This window comes from Hippocampus comes, unplaced genomic scaffold (genome assembly GCF_001891065.2).
Source record: "Hippocampus comes isolate QL1 unplaced genomic scaffold, H_comes_QL1_v1.1 scaffold85, whole genome shotgun sequence".
Classification (NCBI taxonomy): domain Eukaryota; kingdom Metazoa; phylum Chordata; class Actinopteri; order Syngnathiformes; family Syngnathidae; genus Hippocampus; species Hippocampus comes.
Genome location: NW_017805540.1, coordinates 552309 through 578197, shown reverse-complemented (window position 1 = coordinate 578197; position 25889 = coordinate 552309). Strand labels below are relative to the sequence as shown.

The 25889-nt window shown below is 42.2% G+C and overlaps 3 protein-coding genes across 11 annotated transcripts; all 3 read right to left on the bottom strand.

Moving 5' to 3' along the window:
• Nucleotides 1-178: 178 nt before the first annotated feature.
• Nucleotides 179-8314, bottom strand: mier1b (mesoderm induction early response 1b, transcriptional regulator). Of its 3 annotated transcripts, none has more exons than XM_019879034.1 (13): nt 8236-8314; nt 7541-7565; nt 6488-6636; nt 6226-6405; nt 5644-5773; nt 5495-5562; nt 4820-4892; nt 4580-4731; nt 4363-4444; nt 4168-4262; nt 3644-3771; nt 2968-3095; nt 179-1737 (listed from the first exon to the last, which is right to left on the bottom strand). In XM_019879034.1, the coding sequence occupies exons 1-13, from the start codon at nt 8242-8244 to the stop codon at nt 1436-1438; spliced, it is 1521 nt and encodes a 506-aa protein (XP_019734593.1). In that variant the 5' UTR covers nt 8245-8314; the 3' UTR covers nt 179-1435. The 3 variants fall into 3 exon arrangements, with proteins under 3 accessions (XP_019734593.1, XP_019734594.1, XP_019734595.1); XM_019879035.1 differs by having other exon boundaries at nt 3644-3690; nt 8236-8313; XM_019879036.1 differs by lacking the exon at nt 8236-8314 and adding an exon at nt 7669-7842.
• Nucleotides 8315-11850: 3536 nt separating this feature from the next.
• LOC109521274 (tctex1 domain-containing protein 1-A-like) lies at nt 11851-13655 on the bottom strand. 2 transcript variants are annotated; one of them, XM_019879043.1, is made up of 5 exons: nt 13492-13655; nt 13192-13279; nt 12963-13042; nt 12494-12618; nt 11851-12400 (listed from the first exon to the last, which is right to left on the bottom strand). In XM_019879043.1, the coding sequence occupies exons 1-5, from the start codon at nt 13505-13507 to the stop codon at nt 12197-12199; spliced, it is 513 nt and encodes a 170-aa protein (XP_019734602.1). In that variant the 5' UTR covers nt 13508-13655; the 3' UTR covers nt 11851-12196. The 2 variants fall into 2 exon arrangements, with proteins under 2 accessions (XP_019734602.1, XP_019734601.1); XM_019879042.1 differs by lacking the exon at nt 13492-13655 and having other exon boundaries at nt 13192-13485.
• A 1325-nt stretch (nt 13656-14980) lies between these two features.
• On the bottom strand, nt 14981-25455 carry LOC109521269 (SH3-containing GRB2-like protein 3-interacting protein 1). Of its 6 annotated transcripts, XM_019879032.1 has the most exons (24): nt 25020-25454; nt 24162-24225; nt 23232-23277; nt 22887-22943; nt 22529-22586; nt 21975-22150; nt 21829-21840; nt 21405-21416; nt 20999-21023; nt 20860-20923; nt 20590-20660; nt 20446-20520; nt 20314-20379; nt 19475-20236; nt 18568-18689; nt 18170-18320; nt 18008-18064; nt 17595-17706; nt 17271-17426; nt 17051-17183; nt 16749-16951; nt 16237-16301; nt 15954-16118; nt 14981-15869 (listed from the first exon to the last, which is right to left on the bottom strand). In XM_019879032.1, exons 1-24 carry the CDS (start codon nt 25027-25029, stop codon nt 15847-15849), a joined length of 2685 nt encoding a protein of 894 aa, XP_019734591.1. In that variant the 5' UTR covers nt 25030-25454; the 3' UTR covers nt 14981-15846. The 6 variants fall into 6 exon arrangements, with proteins under 6 accessions (XP_019734591.1, XP_019734587.1, XP_019734588.1 ...); XM_019879028.1 differs by having other exon boundaries at nt 18008-18320; nt 25020-25455; XM_019879029.1 differs by having other exon boundaries at nt 18008-18320; nt 19481-20236; nt 25020-25455.
• Nucleotides 25456-25889: the final 434 nt, after the last annotated feature.

Below are 25889 nucleotides of genomic sequence, written 5' to 3'. Positions count from 1 at the left end.
GTGTACTCTTTTATCACCTTCACAAAAGAGCAAACAAGTAAGACTGTTTTTTACGTCATTTGCAATGATCACTTCTATGGTTCAGTACACTAATGACCTGTTGACATCTGAACAGAAAAGGAGTGAATCTCAAGAGACCTACTTTGAAGAAAGACACCCATCATTTTTTCCATCTTTATTACCAAGTGCCTTCAACTTATATTTTTTAACGACTTTCTGCATTCCGGATGGGTTATACTAACTCATCGTTATGCTTTACTTTTATATTGAAGCAGGTCCTAGCATTGTCAATTATAACGAATTGTTTTATATGTATGATGCAGTCGTTTTTTTATTCAGGGGTCATTTACGGGGGTGGAGCAAAACTTTGAAAACGTGACGAGCTGTGGCAACGCGCTTTGAGACAAAATGGCCAAACCTAAAGAGAGCAAATTAATTTAGAGGCAACTTCACCAAAATGGTCGGGTGGTTGGAAGATGTCCCTCGCTCAAATCAAAATAGTGTTTAAAACTGTCGCGTAGCCACAACAATGAAGACTTTCTAAAGTGATGCTTAAACCCAGCAACTTAAAAAAAAAATTGCTTTGAAATGGAATAAAAGTCAAACGAGACAAAAAAAAAATGGAATGACTACTTTTAAAATGAAATATATTTCAGAGCCACACAGGCAATGTGCTTCTGAAAGAAAGCATCGAAAGAAAAACGGATGAAGACAATTTTTTTCAAAATGTACCAATGGATATAAGAAATCTATACAAAGCTTAGAAATCACTGACATTCTGACTAGTAAAAAGAAAATGTAAAGCAAAGAAGCCGATTCTGAGAATCCCAAAATACAGCCGTCTTCTTCATGCGTTACAATACAGGACATCACTGATGTCAGCGGCTTGACACAAACAAACCAGTGGTGGTTCATTTCTCGAGTGAAACTGTCATTCTGCTGCTGCTGCTTCTTCTCAACCACAGAAATGTACAATGAAAGTGCAACTAAAGTGAACGAGCAACATCAGCAGCTTGCTTATGCTGAGTGTGCTTTTACTCCGCCTCCTCATGGCAACTTAAGCACAATGTCGTTTTAAATTCTCTCTGCTGTTCACAAATGTTCAAATGGCTTAAAAAGCAAATACCCATTATAGACTTGTTTTTGTTAAAAAATATAAATATCTTATGTAAAAAAATAATGGGAATCGATTTTTTTCCTTTGAATACAAATACAAAAAAGGGAAATTCTTGGCAAAAATGCTGTCAGTCAGTCAAGTAATTACAGACGGTGAGTTACAAGTTTGGAGCTACATGGACGAGCTCGAGAGATGAGAGGCGTCAGACTCTTCCCCCCCCGCTGGAGGATCAACGGCATTTTTGGTTGAATCTTCACACAGCCAGTCATCAAGTCCTCACTGACCCCCTTTCAACCAAGAAATAGAGCTTCGGACAACTCAGTTCTCCTGCGTTCTGGTCGCTTCCACTTCAGTTTGGGCCAAAGGCTCCGGCTCAATCTTGAACCTCTTGGCCGGCCTGTCATGCGCCACGGCCATGTCTCTTTGGTCTGCGGGAGGTTCCGGAGAGCCATTTCGCTCGTGACTGGGTGAGCCAGAGTGGCTGCATCCATTGGAGTCTGAGGTGGGAAGGGCACCATCGCCTGAGGGACCGTTGCACTGAACGGGCTCAGCTTTCACTTGGTTCACTGGGGTAATATGAGTACCGTCTCCTACGTGACTGGAACTGTGGCCTGCAATGCCTGTCAAAAAGAACAACACATTTTGATACTTTGAGCGCGATCGTATGAAATGTCATCCAACGGGAACCCGAACGAGGAGCGCCGGTTACAGTTCGAAGTGCATGCGGAGTTACTAAATGTGTGTCCTTCAAAACCGTGAATATAGTCAAAAGTGGCTGTAGGGATGGTGCACCGACCACCAATTCAGAGTGATCTTCACCGTGCTATCCTGCACTTTATGATACAGGTGAGTAAATCGGCCTATTCATTCGGAGATTTTGAATGATATGCAGGACAAGCGGTATACAGTGAAACTCCTCTACAACTAAACCTACATGGGCGAAAATACCCCCTAATGTGAAAAAATGTTCATGCATGAAAGCCATTCCCACTTTTCTGCTCCCCCTACGACGAAAAATCCCCCTGTTCCATTGTACGAAATCTTTTTCTCTGCTCTTGCCGCACGACGAGATTCACTACAATGAAAACAAGCCTTCCGCAAAAGTCTAATCTAACAGCGACCATTACTGCTTTGTTCGGAAACGGCAACAGCAACCACCACACTGGTTAACATATGCGCAGTATTCCAGGAAGTATTTGTTATTGTTAGTTTCAGACGCAGCAAGAACGTTGCATTGTTAAAATGGCTACAAAACGGACCCATGGATGTCAAGCAGCTAAGACAAGAAGAGCTATGACGCTGGAAGAGAGGGTAGAAGTGATCAAAATGAAAGACGGAGGAAGCAAAATAAAAGACATTATCCAAGAAATCGAGAAGTGTTGGGAAGCAAAAGAGTATAACTGACTTTTTAAAACCAACAGACAGGGTGGAGTGATTAATATAAAACAATTGTATGTTAATGTTAAACAATATCAAATAAGTGTATGCTCATATTTATGCACAGTATTGGAATAAAAATAAAGAGTAAACATATACGTTTTGTGTGTGTGTGCATGTTTACATCTGAGATCAAATTTGCTACAGTGAAAATCCCCCTGTTGTGAAAAATTTCTTGCTGTAAACATAATTTCGTTGTAGAGGAGTTTCACTGTCATATCAAAATCATTGATTTGTGCTGTGCAGCCATTTTTATGCCATCTTTGAATGGGAATTCTGACGCAAGGAAGCCGCTTAAAGGAGCAGGGGGAGGGTTTTAAGAAATCAAGGACTCGCTTTAAATCAATCTCATTCAGTAAGCGATTCATAGTACACGGACATTTTGCATTTGGGTGATTTGAAACGGAGCTCACCGTTGTGACCGCTGCTGTCTTCCCTCTCCGAGTGGCTGGCACTGCTGCTGGACGTGGTGGGAGGGGGCGACGCCGCCCTGCTGGAGGCCACGCTCTCCGTCTCGTCCAATAACCTGTCCATGTAGTCTCTGACGGCACACAGCAGCCAAGGGGCACGTTACACACGGCGTCTCGTCAACTGGCAATGAAGTTGGATGTCGAGTTTTTGTCTCGATTAGGGCTGGTTTCCTACACGGCATATCTGACGAGTATTTGCAACGCTTCGTTTTTTCTCCTTTGGGGGAAATGGATTTAATTCACTTTGCCTCCAAAGACCCCACAACAGCAATGGTACAGATGCCGTTCATCTTTGCAGCAGCTGTCAAGTTCCATCGGGCAGGATAATGGCAGTGCGCAACCATTTTACGATCTCTTCACAGATCGTTTTTCACATTCTCTTCGTAATGTTTTGTTTGTAGAATTTGGAGGTGGGGTGAGTAAATTCTTTTGAATTCTAGGATAAGGCTATAACATCAAATGTGGGGCAGGGAAAAAAACGAAGCAGTGAATAATTTGCGGATGCACTGTTTTGCCTCGCTTGTACTGTTGCTCGGGCCGTTGAACCTGATCATCAACATCCACTGTGTGAGTTCATTTAGCTAGAGCATCAGGGGGAAAAAATGAAATAAAAACTTACGTGACACCAGGGTGAAGGTTGTATTTCCTTTTTCCAAGTCTGGTTTGCTGTGCAAAGAAATCATAACGCTCAGACTTCTTCCACATGTAATAAAAGGCCACACATTCTCCTACAGACCTAGTTCTCACCTGAAAGATTTAATGCAGCGGACATGAAACAACCATTATTACCATTGTCAACACAAAATGCACAAGGAGAAACCACAACAAAAAGTCTTGCATCGCAAAAAAATTAATAAAATGAATCATCAAAAAGGGAGCAGCAATTAGTAGTGAAATTCATGTTGTGCTTACCAAATCGATTCAGCGCTTTTACTTTCAGAAATATGATGAAACTGGAAAAGGGACTTCGGCCTACAGCCTCTTCCCTTTTTGTTCATCCCATTGTTACGTTTCTAATTGTGTTTAATTCGTTTCTAACTGGGTTTCATTTTGTTACGACGTTTTGGCATGTTTCTTTTGTACTTTTAAAGAAGTGACATTGTTTGCACGAGTGGAAAGAAGACATTTGTTCAATTCCCTTACCTTGTTGGCCTGTATTAAATGAAAGTCTTTCCCATAAGTTTTGAGTCCTTGTTCAAAATTTCGACATTCCTCTTCAGTCCAGACAGAAAGCTCCTCTGTGAAGACGACAACAGCGTTAACCCTCAAATGTGCAACTTGTGAGGTGGACAATTGCCCATCAACGTGGGAGCATCTTCGTTTCAGGCGAGGGCCTACCTCGGGCTGCTTTTACATTAAAACGAAGTCTTCTTAAAGCTTCCTCAGTGTCAAAGTCACATTTCACAAGTTCATATAATGCCTGGAGAGAAAAAGATTTTAAATTTACCGTATCAAAAAAAAAAATGGAAGCCATGGTGATGATGTTTCTATTTAAAAAAGAAAAAAACATGCGCACCCTTTTGGCAAACAAAGGCTGGCGCTGTGCAGGTCTCACCTGTTCATTGTCCTTGATGTGGGATCCTTCAGGGATGGCGTCGACTCCCTTCTCTTCTCCCGTACGTCTTGATGCCTCGGTCAAGAACGCCACCACTTTGTTTTCGGGTAGACACTCGGGGTTCCACAAGAGTTGGTCATCATTTTCATAAACTACTCAGCAAATTAGGAGAAAGGAGCGAGGGTCATAACTCAGTGCACTCCGATCACCTTTTGCTTTGCATTTTTTGGACATCCTTACCTTTTTCGTTATCTTTATATTTACATAAGCCAGTGGGGGTTTCCGCCTGATACATCGAGCCCACCATAATCTCCTGTTGGAATTTGAGACAAGATTTTAAATAAATAAATAAAAAAATACGGATCATCTGAGGGATACAATTTTAGGGCACTAGGACAGGGGTCACCAACCTGGTATCCGCAGGGGCGGGTACCAGGACCACATTTCATCTATGACTGCTTCAAACAACAACGTGTATGCAGAAAAAGTGGTTAGGATTACATGACTGTCTGTGTCTTATGTGTTGTGTTGTATTATTTTGTCATTTTTTGTTAACTGCTCTGTTGATGGCGGCGCAGGCACCCGCAGCGGCTCCTCTCTCTCCAGTGGTTGAAATTTCATGTGTGCTGCATGTTGCACATAGAACACATTTGACAATAAAGTCGACTTGACCTTGAATGAGTAGCCCCCTGGGCCTGTTCTATGAACAGTTTGAATGGAAATCAATCTTTTTACATAGCCGCCACACCATCCTTGGATTACAGTGGAACCTCTTGAGTGAAATGGCTGTGGTATGTACCTATTCATCTGATGGAGCTTTGTGGCTCTGAATCTGACGATGTGTTTATAAAAGTCGAGTGAGCAGTACGAAACCCAGGAGTGGTCATCACGTCAGTCAAGACGAATTATCAATACCTTTTTCCAGTCTTCAGATGGAACATAATCCTCATCCTCTTCGGACTCCTCCTCTGCATCGTTATTACCTGACACACAGCGTCACAGCGTTTTATTCTCTGGACTGCAATGGATTCCCTTTGAAGAGCAGGAGATGAGATGCCACATACTTTCAAAATACTTGTGTTTCTGTGGACGAATAAGTTCTGATGTGCCCAGACCCCGAACGGAACGTGTGCGGCCCTCTGTGGTCAGCGGGGCCTCGTCTTCCTGTGCCGTTGAGCTCTTTACGCCTTCATCCTGAAAATGGCACACGAGGCCGCACTCAGTTCCTTTCACAGTACATTCATGGAAGGGACCAACACAGTGATGTGAGGTTTTAAAAAGGCACGGTCCCAAAATGATTGGGTCAGATCATTATTTATTTGCTCCAAATAATGCATCGTAGTCGATCTATGGCGTGAGGTGACATGCGGACCAATCAAATGCTCTTCCGCTAAATGGCAGAAACCACGTAATTACCTCCAACTAATAGGTTACAGCCGTTTCATGACGCTGTCAAAGTTGTTTTTTTTTTAAACAGTTATCCACATATATTTAATGACTGACTTCTTTGACCTGATATGGTGTGAAAAGATTTGGCAAAAGTCTACAGTTTTCTTTAGCGCACGTACTGCCTGATAACATTTTGCCTCAAAAAAAAAAAAAAAAAAATGCTCCGTTGCCCTGATACTCCAGGCATATCAACAAACCTCGTTTCTTTTGAGCTCGCCAGTGCCTCTGCTGCTTTCGTCATTGTCCAGCTCATCATCCTCATCCTCTTCATCGTCCTCTTCTTCCTGTTCTTCATCCTCCTCTTCATCCTCATCTACTGGCGAAGCGCCCCCATAACCATAAAGATTCAGGAGCTCGTGAATGGGCATTTCTCCTTCCTAACAAGTGTGGGAAGTCAAAACCTTGCTTGTGAGATACCAGCAGTTTAAAAAAAAAAAAAGGTACAATCTGTACACTTACACGTGCAAGATCTTCAATCTCATTGGCGTTGGCCTCATCAGCTGCCTCCAACATTTCCTCCTCTTCCATTGTGCGCTCATCGTCAAAGTCATGGACAAGCATGTCCGCTGATGGGTCGAAGTCATGGTCAATGGAACCCGCTGAGCCCCCTAAGGAGGCAAGAGGGAGACATACTTAGTTATTACTTTGTAAGCCAAGAAACGACAGAAAAATTACAGTATCAGCTTCGGCGCTTTCTTCCATGAGGAAATTTCCAATAACATTTTTGCTTTTGTGTTTACTTACAATTTAACTTGACTCTCTACATTTAAGTCGTATCAGTCCATCCATGTTTTCCGATGCTTATTGTCATTCGGGTCATGGATAATTATACCAACACATTCAAAAGGTAAAGAAACATTGTCCAGAGTTTATGGTTTTATTATGTCTGCAGTGCATGAATTCCAATATTTTTCCCATAATGTCAGCGGATGTGCATGTGCAAGTCATTAGCCACTGGCATCATGGGAAAAAGAAATGCTATATGGATATTATGTATTGTAGACATAATAAAACCATAAAATGGCCCCTAAAAATGTTTATTTACTTAATATTCAAACATACTAGTATAATGTAAGGCAAATGCAAAAAAAAAAAAAAAAAAAAACACTACTTGCGCATGCGCAGGTCAATACCCCATGGTATGGGGGGGGGATGCTACATTAGCCTACGAGAACGTTCAAATGGATTTGGAAGTAGGTTCGAACGTATTTGCAAAAAGGTACTCGAAAAATACAAACGTATTTATTTGCAAGTACGTATTTAAATATGCTCGAACGTATTTATTCGTAAAAAAAAAAAAAAGATCGAGATTGGCAGTTCCACGCTTCCGTGGGAAAGCGACAAATTCGAATCGAGCTCATTGAAAAATAATGCCTGTATCCGTTCATCACTCATGCGCTAAATCCATTTAGGGATCACTAACAACCCCTCCACGTTACGTTTTTAAAATTTGAACTGGGAAAATGCAAATTCAAATAAGAAATGTGATGACGCAAAATGACCGTTACGTACCTGGGCTCGAATTCCCAAGGGAGGACTGCAAAGAAAAAAAAACTACTAAGCATCAAGAGAAATTACACCAGCATTTTAAAAACAATGAATACGCAGTCTTTTCCCAAACGAAAGAACACTAAACCCACAAAAAGCGCGCCTGCCACTGAGCGGTCCGTGAAGACTGTCACTACTTCCTGCTGGTAATTTAAATCAGACTTTACAGACTCAAAAACATAGTCGTATTTGTGGCAGAACTTCAGCCCAGGGTCCGCATGCGTTTCCTCAACTAAATTGTTGTGCAACTGCAACTTGTGCGCCAATTCGATTTAAATAGCAAGCTAACATCTTCAAATTACGCAAAAAACAAAACAAAACACAAAAACAAAGGCAAACGAAATCGCAACTAAAACACACATTCACACGACACCCCGGCCGGTAATAAATGTGGTCCAAATATTTAATCTGGGAAAAATGTATTGTTTCTGAACAAAACCGCAAAGTCGCTAACGCCGCAGCTAATGCTAGCCAAATCCGAAGTTTACTAAACATGCTAATGTAAGAACAAATTATAACTATATAGGAAAGCAAGCAAATCGCTGGAGGTTCGTGCGTTTATCATATACAAAATACATGACGAACATAAGCGGCTGAAAGCATTAGCTTTAGCTCGACATATTTTTGTATTTTTCCGATTATTTACTTCACTTTCTTACCTCCGCCATGTTTGCAATCCTGCAGGGGTCATGCGAGTACCCGGATGGAGAGCCCCGCCCACCTGAACTCCACAACGACGAACGTCGTTCGTTTGTGGAGTGACTGCTGTGCCGTTGCTTGCGTGGAGGCACTACGCGTCATGTTCTTGTCACAAAGGAAACAATGACCTTAATTTACTGTAAATGTTAGAATCTATTGCGTATCTGATAGAAATGCAAAATTTTAGCTGACCAATATTAATTTCAAATTCATATCTCCTCTAAACTTACATGAAACTCACTGCAGCTCTGGCTGTGTTTATATTATCCTATTACTAGCATAATGTATCATAATATGGTGTCATAATTCATTAACACGGCATTCCAAGTAATACAACATGAAGCGGGATATTAAATTATCCTTACTAAACAATGGATGTCCAAATCTTATCCACTGAGGGCCAAATGCAGGCAAAAAAATGGATGGAAGATGGGGGCCACTACAGCTTGTGTTAATGAACTGTACAAAAAAAAACCCTTCACTATGCACGAGCTGTGGCTTATCCCAGTGGGCAAAAGACAGACTACACCCAAGATTGGTCATCCTCATGAGTCAATCACAGGGCACATACTATTTATACAGAAAATTTATACAGTAGTTGATTCAGTTTTTCATGTTTCCTGAAAAAAAATGGAAAAATGATACCGCTCAACCATCACTGAGCAGGAACTGATGTCTGCACGGAAGTCCAGCGATTGTAGCGCTAACCCGTGACAATATGAAAATTGCTCCTGAATTTCATTGCAAATTATATTTGAATTCAGAAGTCATAAAAAAATAAAGACAACCAAGTAAATTGGTATGTTACGAAAAGATTTGGTGGGGGGAAAAAAAACATGTCATTTGAATAATAATTGAAGAAAAATTGCACTTCTCATCCGTATTTTTTCCTAAATGGAAAAGAACAAGTCCATTTAATAAAAACGATAATATTGACACTTGATTTGCTTTAGTGGGCTACAAAAAAAACAAAGTGGCGGGCCAAGTCTGGGTCCTGGGCCTGGTGGTTGGCATAATTTCTCTCGGTCAACACGTAAACTTAGCTGTTATGAATCAAAACCCCGAACTATGAGGCAGATATGGTAAACATAAGCGCTCCGTGCTACCTCTTTCTCTCATCTGGAACACAAACAGCACACAAGAAATAAGTAAAGATGTTCAACTTTCTATTAAATATAAAATGCTTGTGATAAGATAATGAAGATCACACATCGGCAAACAACCTTCCGCACTCACAGTCACACTTTGGGACAATTTAGAGTGTTCCGTTAACCTGCCATGGATGTTTTTGGAATGTGGGAGGAAACCGGAGTACCCGGAGAAAACCCACACAGGCACAGGGAGAACATGCAAACTCCACACAGGAAGGCCGGAGCCCGAATCGAACCCTGCACCTTTGCACAGTGAAGATGACGTGCTAACCAGTTGACCACCGTGTCGCCCTATTTCGACACAATGCAAATTAAAAAATAGAGTACAGTGCATCATTTCCACCTGCTCGTCTACAATCTTAAATCTTAATCTTGCATAATGTTTACATGTGTTTTTTTTTTTTTGCATGAGTCACTCCGATTTAATCACCTGGAAATGCAGGTGTGCTTTCTCAGAATCACAGATTCTGTTCATGATAGTATCCACAAACTCTTTTATGTTGCTATGTGTACAGCCAGAAATACTTCCAAGTGCACCATTAAGGCAACAACGAAAAGCCCTGCACTTCTGACATAAATGAGCTATTTCCTCCCCTTAACATTTACAAAATGTTATGACCTCTCTCATGGCTAAGATTAAAATGCCAATTATGCAAGATGACACCACTTCCTGGTGAGTTTGTGTCACATCATTGTAAATAAAAGGCCTCTTCAAGACAGCTGTTTTTGAGGAGAACGTCTGTCTTGTTTAAGCGTATCATGAGGTCCGGGTTGCCGATGGCCATACTGCTGTGCGTGGTGTGTGCAGCGCAGGGTCAGGTGCCGGCGAACGCAAACGCACTACGGCTGTGTGGTCGGGCGCTGTTGCGGGCCGTGGTGTTCACTTGTGGAGGATCCAGATGGAGACGACTGACGGGAGACGCCCTCACGCATGGTGAGTGTGCATCCGCTAATCTCCGCAACATATTAGGGATAATCAGATTTCAGATTGAACTTCAGAATGAGACTTAAAGTTGACCTTCTGGAAACTTAAATGCAAACGTTCCAACTGCTCAATGTTTCAGTACTAGCGAGGAGCGGAACAGCAACATTCAGAACAGGGACTTGAGCCATGAATCAACCAATACATTTCCATGGACTCAATATCGTTAAAATTGATACCAAGTCAGATTAATCAACAAAATAACCAACAGATGAATTGTTATTTAATCTTTAGTTGCACCCCAATAAAATACAATGCTGGAGGTGATTTTTTACTGTCGCCAAAGATTTCTGACTGGGCTCTAACACCCTTTTAGCCTGGTGTAGCACCGTGCCTGGTTACATGAAATACATGAAGAACAAATAGCTTACAATCGTGTGTGAAAATGAAAATGATGTCTAACCTTGTGCCGCTGATGCATGCTGAGTGACAGGAACAAAAATCATATCAGCCATGTCAAATAAATATTCTAATTGTTTTTTTATTTTGCAAATACTTATACAGTCTACATTTCTGAATGAACTAGTCCATTTTAATTCAAGTTGACAGCTGACTGCATGCTCCACATGCAATAAAATGATGAGCATGCAATTAGTTTGCGGTAGATGGCTGAAAGTGGCTGCTGAAAACAAATACGTAAAAGTATTTGTTGTCAGCCCCGGTTACGGTGCAATTTAGGTCGATCCTAAAATTTCACATGAAAGCACTCACTCTTTGGTGTAAGGTGGTTACAACTTAAATGATGAGCATGCAATTAGTTTGCGGTAGATGGCTAAAGTGGCTGCTGAAAACAAGTACGTATTTGTTGTCAGCCCCGGTTACAGTGCAATTTAAGGTTGATCCTGAAATTTCACATGCAAACACTCACTCTTTGGTGTAAGAAGGTTACAACTTGAGCAGTGGTTGACAAATGTTTCAGCAGACAGAGGCCACCCAAACTTCAAGACAACAGATGCAGTGCCAATGATGGCTCGATATCGGCGTGACCAAGACCAGGCCTTGGTAGCGGCCTGCTGTCAGAGAGGCTGTCAAAGGAGCGACCTCTCTCTGCTCTGCTAGTTGGCCGGCATCACCTGACACAGGGATTCATTTGTTGGGAATGAAAGCATCCCTGATTTTGAGTCAAAAATAAAGACTGAATGTTGTTTACGAAATGTTACGCCTTTTTTAAAATCTTTGTTCAAGACAATCTTGCTTCCGGTCATGTGTTAAGAGAGTAACGCGTTACTCTAATACATTCATATTTTACAGTAATGACTAATTTAACCCTTACTTTTCTCAGAAAAGTAATCTGTCTACTGTTACTTTGCAAGATCAGAATTGGTTACTGGATTGCAGTTCACAGAGAATTTATTGTCACTTATCATTCATTTCCAAAGTGATTGTTGGGTTGTTGGGTGCAGCAGTAAGAGGCATCTGACGATACTTGAATAGGAATCACGTTAAGGAAGCAGAGTGATTTCCGTTTTCAAGCTGGAAATCCAGTCACTATCTTCAGTTTATGTCAGATGAAGAAAATATTATGGTACATTGCACACAGTGCTGTTGACCAAGTGTTATCTAGTTTCCAAAACTGATCGCAGCACATGTAAAACTAAAGCGAAAGACCCACAAGGATGTGTGACTAACTGGATGAGGTCCCCAAGTCAGTGTACAGTATTTGTAAAACAATGTACTGTACATTATAAATGTAGGGTGGACCATGATGAATCTAACGTAGTTACTTTTAAAATCAAGTAATCAGTAAAAGTTACTTTTCCAACGTAACTGGGGCAACACTGGATTGCTTCACTCAAAGTAAACAGCATAGACACTGGCCACGCCATACAGAGATGTGTTCTTGAAAGACCAAGACGCAAAGGTGTCAGTTGCAGGGTCCCACAGACAGCGGCTGCTGATCTGCATGCTCTGCCCAGCCAGCTGGCCAATGTGAGCCAAAACAACCAGCTTGTATCTGCGGATCATCAGGTCCTTCACCCGGGATCTGATCACCTAAAGGAAGACATCCAAAGGAATCAGCCTGGACACTCACCAGAAAGTCTGATTAGTCTTGTCATTACTTCCGGATTCCTGGTGGCTGCTTACCTCACAAATCGTTTTAATCATCTGCCGGGACCATTCCACTTCATATTTTTCCTCTTCGAGGTAGCTTGTGAGTACATCCTTAAGTATTTCCACAACTGCAGGGGCAGGGAAACGTTTGCGGGGTCCTGTTATCAAAGCACACATGAATGAGTAGATGAAAAATGTGCTTGGGCTGTCTCAGATTTTTAGAGGCAAAAGACTACCACTTAAGAGGCAATTCTGGAGCCTCCATAATCCTTTTTTGGGGAGGGGTGGTGTAATTAATTGCGACAGGAAGGTCCGTATTTCCCGAGAATATACATACAGACAGACAGACAGACAGGCAGGCAGGCAGGCAGGCAGATAGATAGATAGATAGATAGATAGATAGATAGATAGATAGATAGATAGATAGATAGATAGATAGATAGATAAGATAGATAAGATAGATAGATAGATAGATAGATATTTGTTATTTGTGTGAATTCACCTAACTGGTAGGTGTTCTCAAGAGTGACAACCATCCGTTCGTCATGGTGTTCATCTATGCCGGACACATTGCTTAAAGAGCTGAAAGACAGGTGATGTTGAAAGACTATCAGTTTAAGTCATTTCTTTAGGACTTGAAATCGCAAATAGCATTTTCAAGGGGACGTTAATGAGAAATAAAATGTTTTGCTAAGAGGTGTAAAGTTGTAAGGATCGGAGGGTCGACTCACTCCTTGGTTTTCCCAGCCGTGTTTTTGACTCCGTGACTTCCCTCCGAAGGCACCCTGCTGGTCTTCTTGTCTCTTCTGACAGATTTATCTTTGTGCACATCAGACATTTTTTCAAAACCAAGAGCTCAAATATCCAACAAAATATGCGGAGATGAAAACAAAAATAAACAAGGAGCGAACTTCCATTTCAAATCAGCACGTTCGCATTTATGATCATCTTGTTATTTGTAAACCGACACTTTTGCATCAATTCAAACAAAACACCGTTTAAACGCGTTACGAATGCAGCAGGCGTTTTACCGTTAGGCGTCGTCATGACAATTCGGGGGCGGGGCTTCCTTCACGGAAGTTGGATTTATTTATTTTTAATGTATTTATTTTTACAGTTTAATTTCCCGTGACCAAAATGAAACATTGGAATAAGCATCATCAAACGTTTATTGGGTTTGTTTAGTTCGTTTAGTGTTTTATCATGTAAATTTACGACAAAACATACAGAATGTCATAAACTTCGATGTCGGAATTACGTATCGCATGACGAAGTGCATCGACAGATATAGAATCACAGTAATGATCACAGATGAATGGATTGACGTTTTTTACGTTTTGTTTAAAATACTTCAGTGTTCATTTACTTCTTATTTTACATGACATAAAAATAAATCCATACTCTACTGTCAAAACATTTTCACAGCAGTAAATTCAGTTCTTTTTTTCAGAGCAAAGTTGTATTGTAACATGTTAATATACATTTGCATGCACTTCTGAAGGAAAATTAGGATTATTGGGATTTCGAATGAAATTGAGGAATAATCTAAAGTGCACTATATCCTTTGCAGTTGAACTTTTGTTTTTGACAATGAAGTTTACCTGCTCAGGATTTAGTGTATTTTAGGTTCATCCTGAAATTTCACCCAAAAGTCCCAATATCCCGAACATTTTGTGAGCAGTACAAATGTACAAATAACAGACATGAACTTGTAGTATTTTCTTTTCTTTATTACCCAAGTAGAACAGGAATTACATTATATTGATTTTTCACATATTTACTTTCAAAATCTTTGGATGGGAAATGTACGTTAAATGTTTGCATATTCTCTGTGTATTTAAAGACAGACAGCCATTAAAAACATCATGTTCAATATGCTCAAAGATAAGGCAAAGAAAATAGAAGCAATTTAAATTAGCCGTTCTTACACGAGGCCTGAACTGGGAGTCAACATTGATGATTAAGTCTGAAGATGACACAATGAAATATAAATGAAAGAAATATCAGGGGCTTTGTGTGCAGGTCAAACATCTCCATCAGAGTGCGGGAACATTAAAGACTACATGCCGAATTCAATGACAATACGTTTCTCCGTAGCAAACCAGGGTAGGCGTTTACATGAAGTAATAGCATGGTTTTACAATAATACACTGCATCATGACGCTTTTGACATGGAGAAGCATCACAATAAAGCAACTGACTTCATGCGGCACCGGAGTTATTCCTGAACAGTAACACTTGTTTTTGTACACGAGACACACAAGGTAAACAATAGATGAGGAGAAACAGTGTTGACATATCACATAACCGCCTTAGGATGACATCAATAAACAAACAAGCACAGACACATATCCATATGTCTAGAGAAATATTTGAAACATAGCTCTTTATCTACACTTTTTACACTTAAATATCTCAATATTGCTTATTAGAAAAATGATTCAACGCAGAACCAACAGGGTCAAAATAAAAGTAGTCACAGCAGGTACATACATATGCAGGATCAGTTTTTTTTTTTTCCTGGTACACATTCGTCACTTTTGATGTCCACCAGTTAACCAAGACCTCCGTATAAGATCAAAACCAAGTTAGCAAGCAGCATTACAGTAGATAGAGTATTACTCTTGAAATGACAACCTCCTTTCCCTAACATATGGCACAACCCTTGTTGATCTTAAGGCTCAAGTGGACAACCAACACAAAGTGTCAAAAAAAAGTCGTTCGTCAATCACACGCAGCTAAGGATTTTTTTTCCTTTCTTTTTTTTCATTTCACGTGCCCCACAGTGTTGTGATATTTTCCGTATTTTCAGGACCATAAGGCGCGCTTAAAAGTAACCGAGACTGCGCCTAATAATACGGTGCGGCGTATGGTCGTAAAAATACAGTTTGTTGTCGAAGCCAAAGTACTGCAGCTGATCGATTGCCAGTCTCTACTCCTTATCCACACAGGCCTTTCAAATGAGTGGCAAACGGTTCATATTTTTAAAAATATATCAGCTTTAATGTTAATTAAGTTTCAGTTTTAGCAGAGATGTAAAAATTAGTGTGTGTACGTGTGTTTCAATAATCTCTAAATTAATATCATTCCATCAGAAAGTAACCCTCCCTATAATACACAATTTGTACATTTTCCACTTTAGGATTGTGGTCATAATATATAATCTACAAAAGTAGGGAGGTTTGGCTGTATGGATTCACTATTACGTTTCCAGGACTCCTTTAGGGCCCAAAAGTGTTTCAAGTAACAAACTAAATATTTGGCATACACTCAGCAGGCCTTTTTCCACTGATGCGTGCCGTAAAGTTTAAAATACATGAAATTACTTTATTTGTCTTCAGAGTCAAAAAACACAGATTCACCGTTTGTGCGCTTGGACAGGTCCGCTAATTATCTGCCAAATATTTCCCTGTGAAAAAAAAAGCATGTTTAGGAAAAGTAGAATGATTCAAATTGATTTGAAAAGAAACACGTATGTCTAATTCATACTGACCTGCAGCAAACCTCTTCTTAATCAGGGAGAGCCTGTAGCCTGTCCCGAGCAGCTGAATATCACAACCGGACATCGTGCTGCCCTCACTGGTGAAGTGAACTGCCAGCTGCGAGGGTTTGCAGAGACCCTCAGTCATCTGGAAGCGGCCCAGGAGAGCCCCTACTCCTACAGGACACAAATGCAGCCAAGACAGATGTCATCACAAATGATTGTGTGTTGTGAATGGAACACATGGGAATAGAATAGATTTGATAGCATCGAAAGGATTTCAAAGGTAACTTGCCTCCATTTTCAGACCTATTCGAAAGACTGGGAATCTTCCATTGTATCATCTGTTGCTCTGGATTCCTTCAAAAATAAAAATAAAACAGTATTTATATATGAATATTAATAATTAATATATGTAATTTTTTCTAGCAATGCCAGATTCTTTTAGCAGTAAGCTTGAAGGTCACAATGTTAAGTGCTGTTTCAAATCATCTTTCTCCACTGAAATGAATGGAAATGCCATTAATCCGTTCCGGCCTCTTGGGGGGGGGGGGGGTTGTGTTGTTTTGAGGGGTTGTTACGTGGAAAAATGGCACTCTATAGTATTTTACTTCATTAAAAACATACAGTAATGACATAATTAAAAATAATGTTTGTCACACTTTCCCCTTCAATGCACATTGTACTGCTCATTTTGGTGTGCGTATCCTGTGAGTCTCTACTTTGTTGGGTTTGATAGAACAACAAAACCAAACAAAGCTACATAATAAGTTGTGAATAAATATTACTAATATAGAAAGCCCTTACCAGGTGGCAGGTGGGACCATAGCCTGGAGTTTAGCTACGCCTCCATCGACCGGAACCAGAAAGTGGAGATTGTGAAGGGGAGCTGGGGTCGCCATGGCCTCTGTGTTGTATTTGTAGTCTATCCTTAGGTCTGTGTTGCCGGCATCGCCACGCCAACTCACAGCTAGATTGAGAGGAGTGGACTGGATTCCATCTGCTGACACCTGGAACACACAAAGGTAAGGATCTTGATGGATGGATGGACGGATGGATGGATGGATGCAGTAATTAAAGGTCAAACACATGACTGGATAGATGGATACCTGATATTTGATCATATCCACATTGTAGTATGTTGCCTGGGGCTTCTGCTCAGCCACTTTCTTAAGATGACTCATCAAGTTTTGCATATTCACCCAGAACTCCTTGGTGTCTACACTGTCTGTTGGGGAATCACTAACAGGATCAGAAGAACAGACACGATTCAGTGATTTGATTTTTAAAATATGAAATCAAAATGTTTCCTTTGCTGCGTACTCCTACCAGCACAGCAGCTGTGGATTGGGGAGGACCTGCTCCAGTCGGGTATAGTTGCTGATGCTAAAGATGAGGACAGGTTGAGTCGGGTGGCTGGCAAAATGCCTGGTGATGCCTGCCGGGAAGGAGAGCACCAGTTCCCCGGTGATCTTCACTACACACCTGAAAGAGGAGGAAAGAAAGAGGCCGGTCAGAGATCGAAACAGTAAAAATTCACTTCAAAAACTGATTGTAGAAATTGTATTTATTGTGTGCATTACAATATAATATAAGGGTGATGAGTAAATATCGGTCATGGCATGTTCTACATAAGCCAAAATGTGGGCCTACTTGCTGGGGTCCGCGCCTTTGAAATAGGCATTAACAGTTTCTGTGAAGGCAGCTGCCACTGGCAGAGTGTCCTGGGGTCCCATGGTAAGTGGGCTGGGCCCTCTTGAACATCCTAAATGGGTCAAACACAGTTACACATAAATACCTTCATACCAGCTCCATCAGAGCAAATCGTCACCATCAGGTTATACAGGAGCCTATCAGCAGGCTTTTAAGGCAAAACAGTTCCAAACAAAGGAACATGAGCAGGACGTGGGATGGGATGAGCAATGAGGTTGATTATTTTCAACTGAAGCGTGGACAGAACCTCACCGCCATTTTAACCAAATAGTACGGTTCAATTGCATTGCTAGGCGGAAGCGTGTCGCAAGGAGCCGATTGCATGCATACAGAAACAGTCTGACTCGACTCACCCTCTAAAGCTAAATAAAATCTGCCGTGGTCAAACCAGATCAGAGGCTGTCTGGTCTCTAAGCGAGTGGACACAGGAGGAAAGACCAAAGGAGAGAGACATGGCGATGTGATCCAACGACACAATGATGAGCAAGATGGATACACACGCAGCCAGAGTGTACCTGCGTTGGATAGATTGAGGTCCCTCCCTAAAGTGGGCGTGGACGCCGCACTATGTGACGTTATGGAGGAGATGGAGGAAGAGCTCTCGGCCCGGGCCAGTGGCGCAAAAGGCGGAGGACTTGCAGAGACTGGAGGACTGAAGGGCGGAGTCTGGATGCAAAACATAGCTTGATTATGGCAAATTGCCGCCATGAACACGCAATAACATGTGAATTTGAGTGTCACATATGGTTGTGCTATTGCTCGTCTTAGCATTTCTCTCTCTCTGTCAGGTGTAAACATGGTTGCCTTGTGTGCAACATCGGCAATAAAAATAAATGTATTTTCACAGGCTAACTGCAAGACTTTCGGTAAGGAAAATGCAAGGTCAAAGGTCAAACCTGGGCACAACACATACCAGGTCTGGGATTGGCTTTCCGGGGGGCAACTTTGGCCGCGAGGACGGCCGTGGGGGAGGAGGTGGAGGGACCGGACTGCCTCGAGACTGCGGCGTGGCGGAGCGGGCTGGTGAAGACGGGCCTGAGGGACAAACCAGTGTCTGAGGTGAGCACTGCCTTAATATCAACGCAGGGACAGATTTATGTTCAATTGACATCAACTGACTTTTCTTGCTTGCTGAACGACTACAATGATAAGGTCACAGAGGTTCTTGTATAAGCAAACCCATGTTTTGGGGAATGGTATTTCAACCATCTTTTAACTAGACTTTGTTGATCGCAGCACTAGATGGCAGTAAAAGTTAAAAACTAACCAAAAAAAAATAACCTATCGTGCTTTTCAGAAAACCCCCAAAATGTTATCCATCCATTTTCTGAACCGCTTTATCCTCACAAGGGTCGCGGGGTGTGCTGGGGCCTATCCCAGCTGTCTTCGGGCAGTAGGCGGGGGACACCCTGAACCGGTTGCCAGCCAATCGCAGGGCACACAGAGACGAACCACCTTCCACACTCACATTCACACCTCGGGACAATTTTGAGTGTTCAATCAGCCTGCCATGCATGTTTTTGGAATGTGGGAAGAAACCAGAGTACCCGGAGAAAACCCACGCAGGCACGGGGAGAACATGCAAACTCCACACAGGAAGGCCGGCGCTGGAATCGAACCCGGTACCTCTGCACTGTGAGGTCAACGCGCTAACCACTCGCCCACCGGGCCACCCCCAAAATGTTATTTATTTATTCAACTGTTTATTTATTTAACAGCACATATTCCATTGTCCTACTGGTTGCCCTTTCTCGGATGTACACAATACTTTTGAGGGCATGTCACACGACAAGTAAATATGTAAAGAGCTCAATACTCACAGCTACCTGAGTAAGGCCCAGGGGAAGACATAATAGATCGGTATGTGGTCGGGGGAAGAGGAGGTGGAGTTCCACGGAAGCTCGGTGTTAGCTCTCTGGGTGAACCAGTGAAGTCTGGGATGTCATCTCTCAGGTACACTCCCTCTGGTGTCCTTTTCCCCCCTGCTATCCCTAAAACCAGGGGCGATACAACTCCTGCTCGAGGGGACCTTCTCTCCGCTGGCAGAGGAGGCACTGGACTTATTGATACTGGAGAGGGTGTGTAATGTGCAAACTGCAGCACCTCCTCATCAATCGCCTCCTCATCAAGGCAGACTGCTGGTGAACTTGTGGGAGAGAAGTAAGGAGGCAGGGGAGGGGCTGGTTCATCCGGTGGAGGAGGTCCCAACATGATGGAAGGGCATGAGTCCAGTGGCGTAAAAGGAGGCGACGACTCAGGAGAGAACACCGGAGGTGAAGGCGGGGGCTCATCGGGAGGTGGTCCAGGCGAGAGGCACGGGCTGGAGGGTGTGGACGAGGGCGTGTCAGGGGCAGGAGAATCCGGCGGAGGGGGCGGCGCGGGCTCATCCGGGGGTGGAGGTCTGTCGTTTGTGAAAGTAACCCATCTGGTGGATGCCGTGTCCGCAGCCGTGCGCGGGCTACCCACGGGGCCAAACACGTCATCGAGGTCAGGGGCTGCGGAGCCTCGGTAGGAAGAGGGGGACAGGACGCTCAGGTAGATGGGGGCAGAACTGCGACTTGCTCTGCCATTGGGTAAATCAACTGCAAAAAATAATAACGATGAACTCGGGCAACTGTATTCACATTCAATCCACAATTGCACTTGGAGGGCTATTTACCAGCAGATTGTGAAGGATAGCCTTGACGCTGCGATATCATGTGTTTGGGAGGGAGTGGGGGTGGAGCTGCAACGACGATTGGACACAGGTCTTAATTTTTCAGCAATTCCGAATATTTATTCACAAACGTACCTCCTGTAGGGAAACTTCTGCTCAAAGGTGACTCGGATCTTGGCCTTGATCCTCCCCAGACATCAGCAGGAACCACTGCAGAAATGATGACCAATATTGCCTCCGGCATAGCTTTATATGCATTCATGTGACGAGTTCCAATACCATCATATCTGCCATACTGGCTCTCTGAGGGCAGTCCAAAGAAGGCAGGGATGTTCTGTGGTAGTCTGCCACTGCAAAGGGAATGCAGTAAAATCTGATTCTTTTGAAGTGATTGATTTTTTTCATGTTCGTACAAACGAAGGTGGATCATGTTTCAAAGTTCGACCGGCTGAGGTGTACACACAATGTAGACCCTGTAGAAAGCCTTTGTGGGCTCTGACATTCAATATATTCAGGATGGTTAGTAAATAAGAGACAATCATGAAAGACCTTGGGGTGTCAGGGGCAGGACTCGGCGTGTGGGTAGAGCGTCTCGGCCGAGCAATCTCTTCACCTAGAAGAAACCGGCAGATGAATGGCTGCTTTGTAAAGTTGTCATCAAAAAGCAAACACATTCAGATGCACTTACATGACAGGTGCCTCTTTATCCGTCCCTGCAAAAGGATAAAATAAATCACACCAAGAAAAATGGTAACATCGCCATCCTAAATCCTTTTTTTTTTTTTCAAGATGGAAAATCTTGTGTTGCCGTTTATTTGAAATATAAGCCAAAATGTGGCGCTTTGCTTCATTCCATCGAAATTTGTCGGGTCGGTGAGTGGGCCTGAACTGAAAGTGTTTTGAGTGTCATGAAAAGTGCTTTAAATGAAGTCAACATCACCTCCTTCACATATTTTCAAGCTACCTCCAATTGTCATCACTTTTTTGAGCGTGTTCTCAGACTGTCTGGTTGTCAGCCTTTGTGCACTGCAGAGAAGATGAGAACTTTCGGGGTGTCGGCTTTGAAAAGTCAGAAGGCGATGCCACAAACTCACCGGGCTGCGTCTCTGAGACCGGCAAAAAGGAAGAGAGAACAGACCTGGGTCAGAAAGTGAGTGACAAATCAGTCAAATTCACATCAACTAAAAACTGCACACAGCGTTCCTCTTTACTTGCGGTACAAGGCTCTTATAATGCAGTGTGAGCCATAACACACAAGAGATTAACGACAAGGACGGCACGATCGTGTCGGTTTCAATGAGACTGCCTCAGTCCTAAGGAAGACTTGTGAGTTATGTTTGTATGCATTATGTGACGGCCGTGTCAGTAAAGCCGCACAGTATATTCAGCCACAGACATTACTCATGCAAAATAGGGTGCAGCTAAAAGGTCATTTGTGGCAAGCATCATTCAAACTGTTTTGTAATTTACAAATAAAGAAATCAATAAATTGATTAAAAAAAAATTCAAATGGCTTACCGGACTTCTCTTCTACAGGAAGACAGGAGTTCAGTTTAAAAAAATGACATGAATGTAAAATAGAATGAGATAAACAACAAGAGAAATCCGAAAGATCTTATTTTCTTTAAAAAAAAAAAAAGAGCTTTGTTCATGAGTTTTCTCACCAGAGACGGAGAGAGCGCCAAACCTCCCACTGAGGCTTTTAGCTCATCCAGTGACGGAGGGATGCACTTGGCACTCTCAGCGGCCAGTGGTTTGATCTTGATTTGGAATTTTTTCTTGCTTTCTTCATCGTCCTCTGAATCGCTGGAGGAGAAAAACTGCTTTCCCGTGGAAGCTGGTAAACATTTGTCAAGGACAGAGGAAAAAGGGTGCTTTTGAAATGAAAGAACGTGAGATGTTAGGCTTGGTATGGAGAGAAGAGAGATGTTTACCTGGTTACTTAAGGTTTTGTTTCAGGTGCAGTGGTTGTGAAGGCTCTATATATAAAAATAAAGCTGTATAGTATTGTGATGTATTCCTTTTAGCATAGCTCCACCTAGTGGATGCATAGCGCAACCGCAGCCACTATTGTAGCTTCTATTTAGTGCGCACCATCTATGAAAATAGTTTTAAAATAGGCCATTCATTGAAGGTTCGCTTTATAATCCGAAGCTCCTTATAGTGCAGAAAATACGGTTTATAAATAAAGATGTATTGTATTGTACAAAAAGGATATCATCGCCTTCATCACCAGGACGTTGGCTGAAGCCCTCTTCATCCACATCAGGCGATGCCTGAAATGACAGGGAGAAAAATGATAAATTATTCAAAGTTTCTTTTAACTATTCTCACAGGAATTCTGCAGGGGAAATTGTGTTGCAGTCGTCCGACAGATACTGACACAAGAGTTGATTTTTTTTTAAAAATCTGCCTTTAAAATTAGAATGTTTGATAAACTCTTTGTGAAAACAGGCTCACTGACATGGCTAGCTCCTGCTCTGTTAAAACCCATGCTCACAATATGCCTTGTATTGTGTGCACTGAAAAGTGAAAAAGAGGTATCAGCAAGACAAGAGGAAGCAGTGAACACTCACGTATCTGTCCCAGTCAAATTCGCCATAGAAACCGTTGGGTGCTCCATTTGTCTTTTTCTGTACAAAATGACAACAAGGAAGCTCAACATCATCAAAGTGTCACAAAGTATTAAAAACAAGAAATGCCAAATATTTTCAAAGGAAGGCGTATGATATTCTGACAGTCAAATTTATTCTGACATTTGGGAAAAATATGTATTTGAACTAGGTTCAATAAATAAATTGAAGTGAATTGCAAAGTTCTTGTGAGAACAGCCACTTTTGCGCATAATTGTAGCTTGCCATCCTAGACAGTCCCACAGTATGCTGCACAACGTAAATCCAAAAAATCCAACATATACACACGTTTCCTTTCTTTCCACTTCCGGTTCCTTCTTTGTCAGGTGAGCTCCTGTTTGAAATTACAAGAGACACACAAATAGTATGACTTGAGCATCCACATGAGTGTAGCCGTATTGTTTCTCAGTTGAGTGCCTTTGAGCAATGAAAAGCAAATTTGGTGAAGGGTAAAAACAAAAAGATCAGTAAATGTATTTATTTCATCTAAAATAAAAAAAATTAAAAAAACATTAAAAAAATCTGGATTTAGTCTTCTGCTATTCGCAAACAGTAAACAATTCCTAAGTACCACCAAAGGTTTGCATGGAACATTCAATGTCAAGCAAAGTGAATAATAGAGCCCGAAGATGTAAATATAATCAAATGTAATGCAATCGAGACAGTTAAAAATTTGACCACTACATTCTAATCGGTACGTTTTAGAGTACTTTTGTGCCAGGTGGGCAGCAGTTCCTGGAATATTATGTTGAACAAGAAAAACACTGACAGAGTGAGAGCATATTACTTCCCCTGGATATTATTCAACCAACTAATACTTTTTTTTTCTTTTGCTTTGCCTCACGTATCTCTGAGTTATTTTTACAAAAGCAAAATTATGATTGAGATTAAACTGGACTAAAGGTAGTCAATTCACAGCACAGTACAGGCAGTACAGCCCGTGAGCTAATAGGACAGTTTAGTCAAAATGAAGACAATTTCAATACAAATTGGAACCCGTCAGGATGCTTTTGGATTGGTGCGAAGAGCACTTTCCAACAGCAGCACTCAATTTGTGCTTTTGTCCACTTGCATATTGGGAATACTTTAAGTGAGAACATTGGAAGCATGCCCTCTGAGATACATCGTCATTTTCTACAGGCATGCATTTCTCATTACATTTAGCTTGTGGTCAGTATTTTTGGCAAAGGTCAATCCAGCACATTCAAGGTAACTTACGTCGCCTCTGTATCCTTGTCTTTTTTTCGTAAACCCAAGGCTTTCCTGGTTCGTTTTTTCAGTCCTAGAACACACACAATGAAAGAAAGGGAGCTCGGCATCATGAAGATTTTAGCATTAGCACCCGTAGTATCTTGACATTAAAATTTAGCAAGCAAAAGTGCAGTAACTTCGAGAAGGTTTGTGTAGATACACAAGAAATTCCCGTCAGCCACAGTCATATAACACGTGAATATCCCCAAGCTCGGGAAGTACATGTAAGATGTAACACCACGGGAGACTAACTACAGGTCATTTGCTAATTTTAGCTGCCATCATTTGCACGTTAGCACTGACGTCGTATTTCAAGAGGGGCACCTGTCATTACGGTTGACGTATATGATTTAGCCATGCCCTAGTTTATCATTGAACTGACTTCGTCCTGAAGTATGTGAGATAACTGTTAGCACAATAGTGATGCACGAGGTGCAAGATACTGTTCACCTTCCAGCCATCGTCAATACACATACAGCACATAGCCATGTGCAGACACGTACAATTACAATGATAATCAATCCCTGCGCGACAGGACACCAGCAAGACAACATTGCATCAGGGTACCATCTTTTTTGTTGTTGTTGTTTTTTTTTTTTTTTTTTTAACCACACCTCACTCGCCTTTCCATGCATTGGACATACTGCATCTTGTCAATGCACAACAAACCCGTCACCACGCTTATTAATGCACGGTCCAGGTGTCCCGAGTCGTCCGCACTGCATGACAGAGCACATCAATGAATTCAGTCCTTAATAGCCCAGCAGGACATAAGAGGGCAAGAGGAGAACGCAAGGGCTAAAAGACAGGGAGTGTACAGATTACCTTGCATCATGATTCCAGATTTTCATCCTATACTGCCGCTGGTGTGTGGATGGACACAAATGGAAATGATTCCGGCTGGTTAAAGGATGCATGGGCAGGGCATGGCTTATTGTGCATGGTTCCAGAGCTAAGCACGGATGTTGACACCCTCCTCCCCGAGAGGCCCAACTCCCATGTACAGGGATGAGAGAGGTGGGGGGGGGGGGGGACAGCAGCTGTAGAGGACAGCAAGGGGAGACTAAGCAAAAGCGAGGGAGCCGTAGGAATATTCGGCAAAATCCAGGAATAAGGGGTCCTATCAGTGCACGCTAAGTCCCGAACGCCCTGGCAGCACCAACGCATGCCATCTCTTCGAGGAGAGATGCTGACGAAAGGAAAAGGAGGAACACTGAGCGGTAAGGAGAGCGAGGAAGATTGAGGCGGGGGTGGGAGGGGAATGGGTGGGTTGCTGATGTCACAGCTGCATTAAACCAATCCCCGCATCCGTGGTCACATGGCTGCTGCCGTCCCTGATGCCTTTGGCTTCCATCTAACAGAAGCATCAGCCGAGTGCTTGCAAATTGCACATGGAGGTTACACATGTATTTAAGCAAATATTACCTATTACTATTTTTTATTTCCCACAGAATTGTGTGCATTGTGTTTCCAAACAAAAGTCTCAGCTGTTGTTTTACTTTCTAGGGCATCCATACAGTTTTACAGAAAAGTGCGGAGTTAAAATCAACACATTTCATACTGGATTGCATGACCACAAAAGTATCCAGGCCCACTAAAGAGCAAATGCATCACATGACGTAAGCTGATTGTTATAGACACATAATCAAATCATGATTTCAGTATTTTCCAATAAGTAATACCTTCAAGTACACT

What these genes read in the sequence shown, in the direction of transcription:
- LOC109521274 (XM_019879042.1), bottom strand. Translation starts at nt 13,298, where the DNA reads ATGTCTGATGTGCACAAAGATAAATCTGTCAGAAGAGACAAGAAGACC. An exon ending in TGAGAACACCTACCAGTTAG is followed by an intron (nt 12,619 to 12,962) that starts GTGAATTCACAC and finishes CTTTGATAACAG; the next exon opens with GACCCCGCAAACGTTTCCCT. An exon ending in TGATTAAAACGATTTGTGAG is followed by an intron (nt 12,401 to 12,493) that starts GTAAGCAGCCAC and finishes GTCTTCCTTTAG; the next exon opens with GTGATCAGATCCCGGGTGAA.
- LOC109521269 (XM_019879028.1), bottom strand. An exon ending in GACAAGGATACAGAGGCGAC is followed by an intron (nt 23,278 to 24,161) that starts GTAAGTTACCTT and finishes AATTTCAAACAG; the next exon opens with GAGCTCACCTGACAAAGAAG. An exon ending in AATTTGACTGGGACAGATAC is followed by an intron (nt 22,587 to 22,886) that starts GTGAGTGTTCAC and finishes CTGTCATTTCAG; the next exon opens with GCATCGCCTGATGTGGATGA.
- mier1b (XM_019879034.1), bottom strand. An exon ending in GAAACACAAGTATTTTGAAA is followed by an intron (nt 5,563 to 5,643) that starts GTATGTGGCATC and finishes GCTGTGTGTCAG; the next exon opens with GTAATAACGATGCAGAGGAG. An exon ending in AGACAGCAGCGGTCACAACG is followed by an intron (nt 1,738 to 2,967) that starts GTGAGCTCCGTT and finishes TCTTTTTGACAG; the next exon opens with GCATTGCAGGCCACAGTTCC.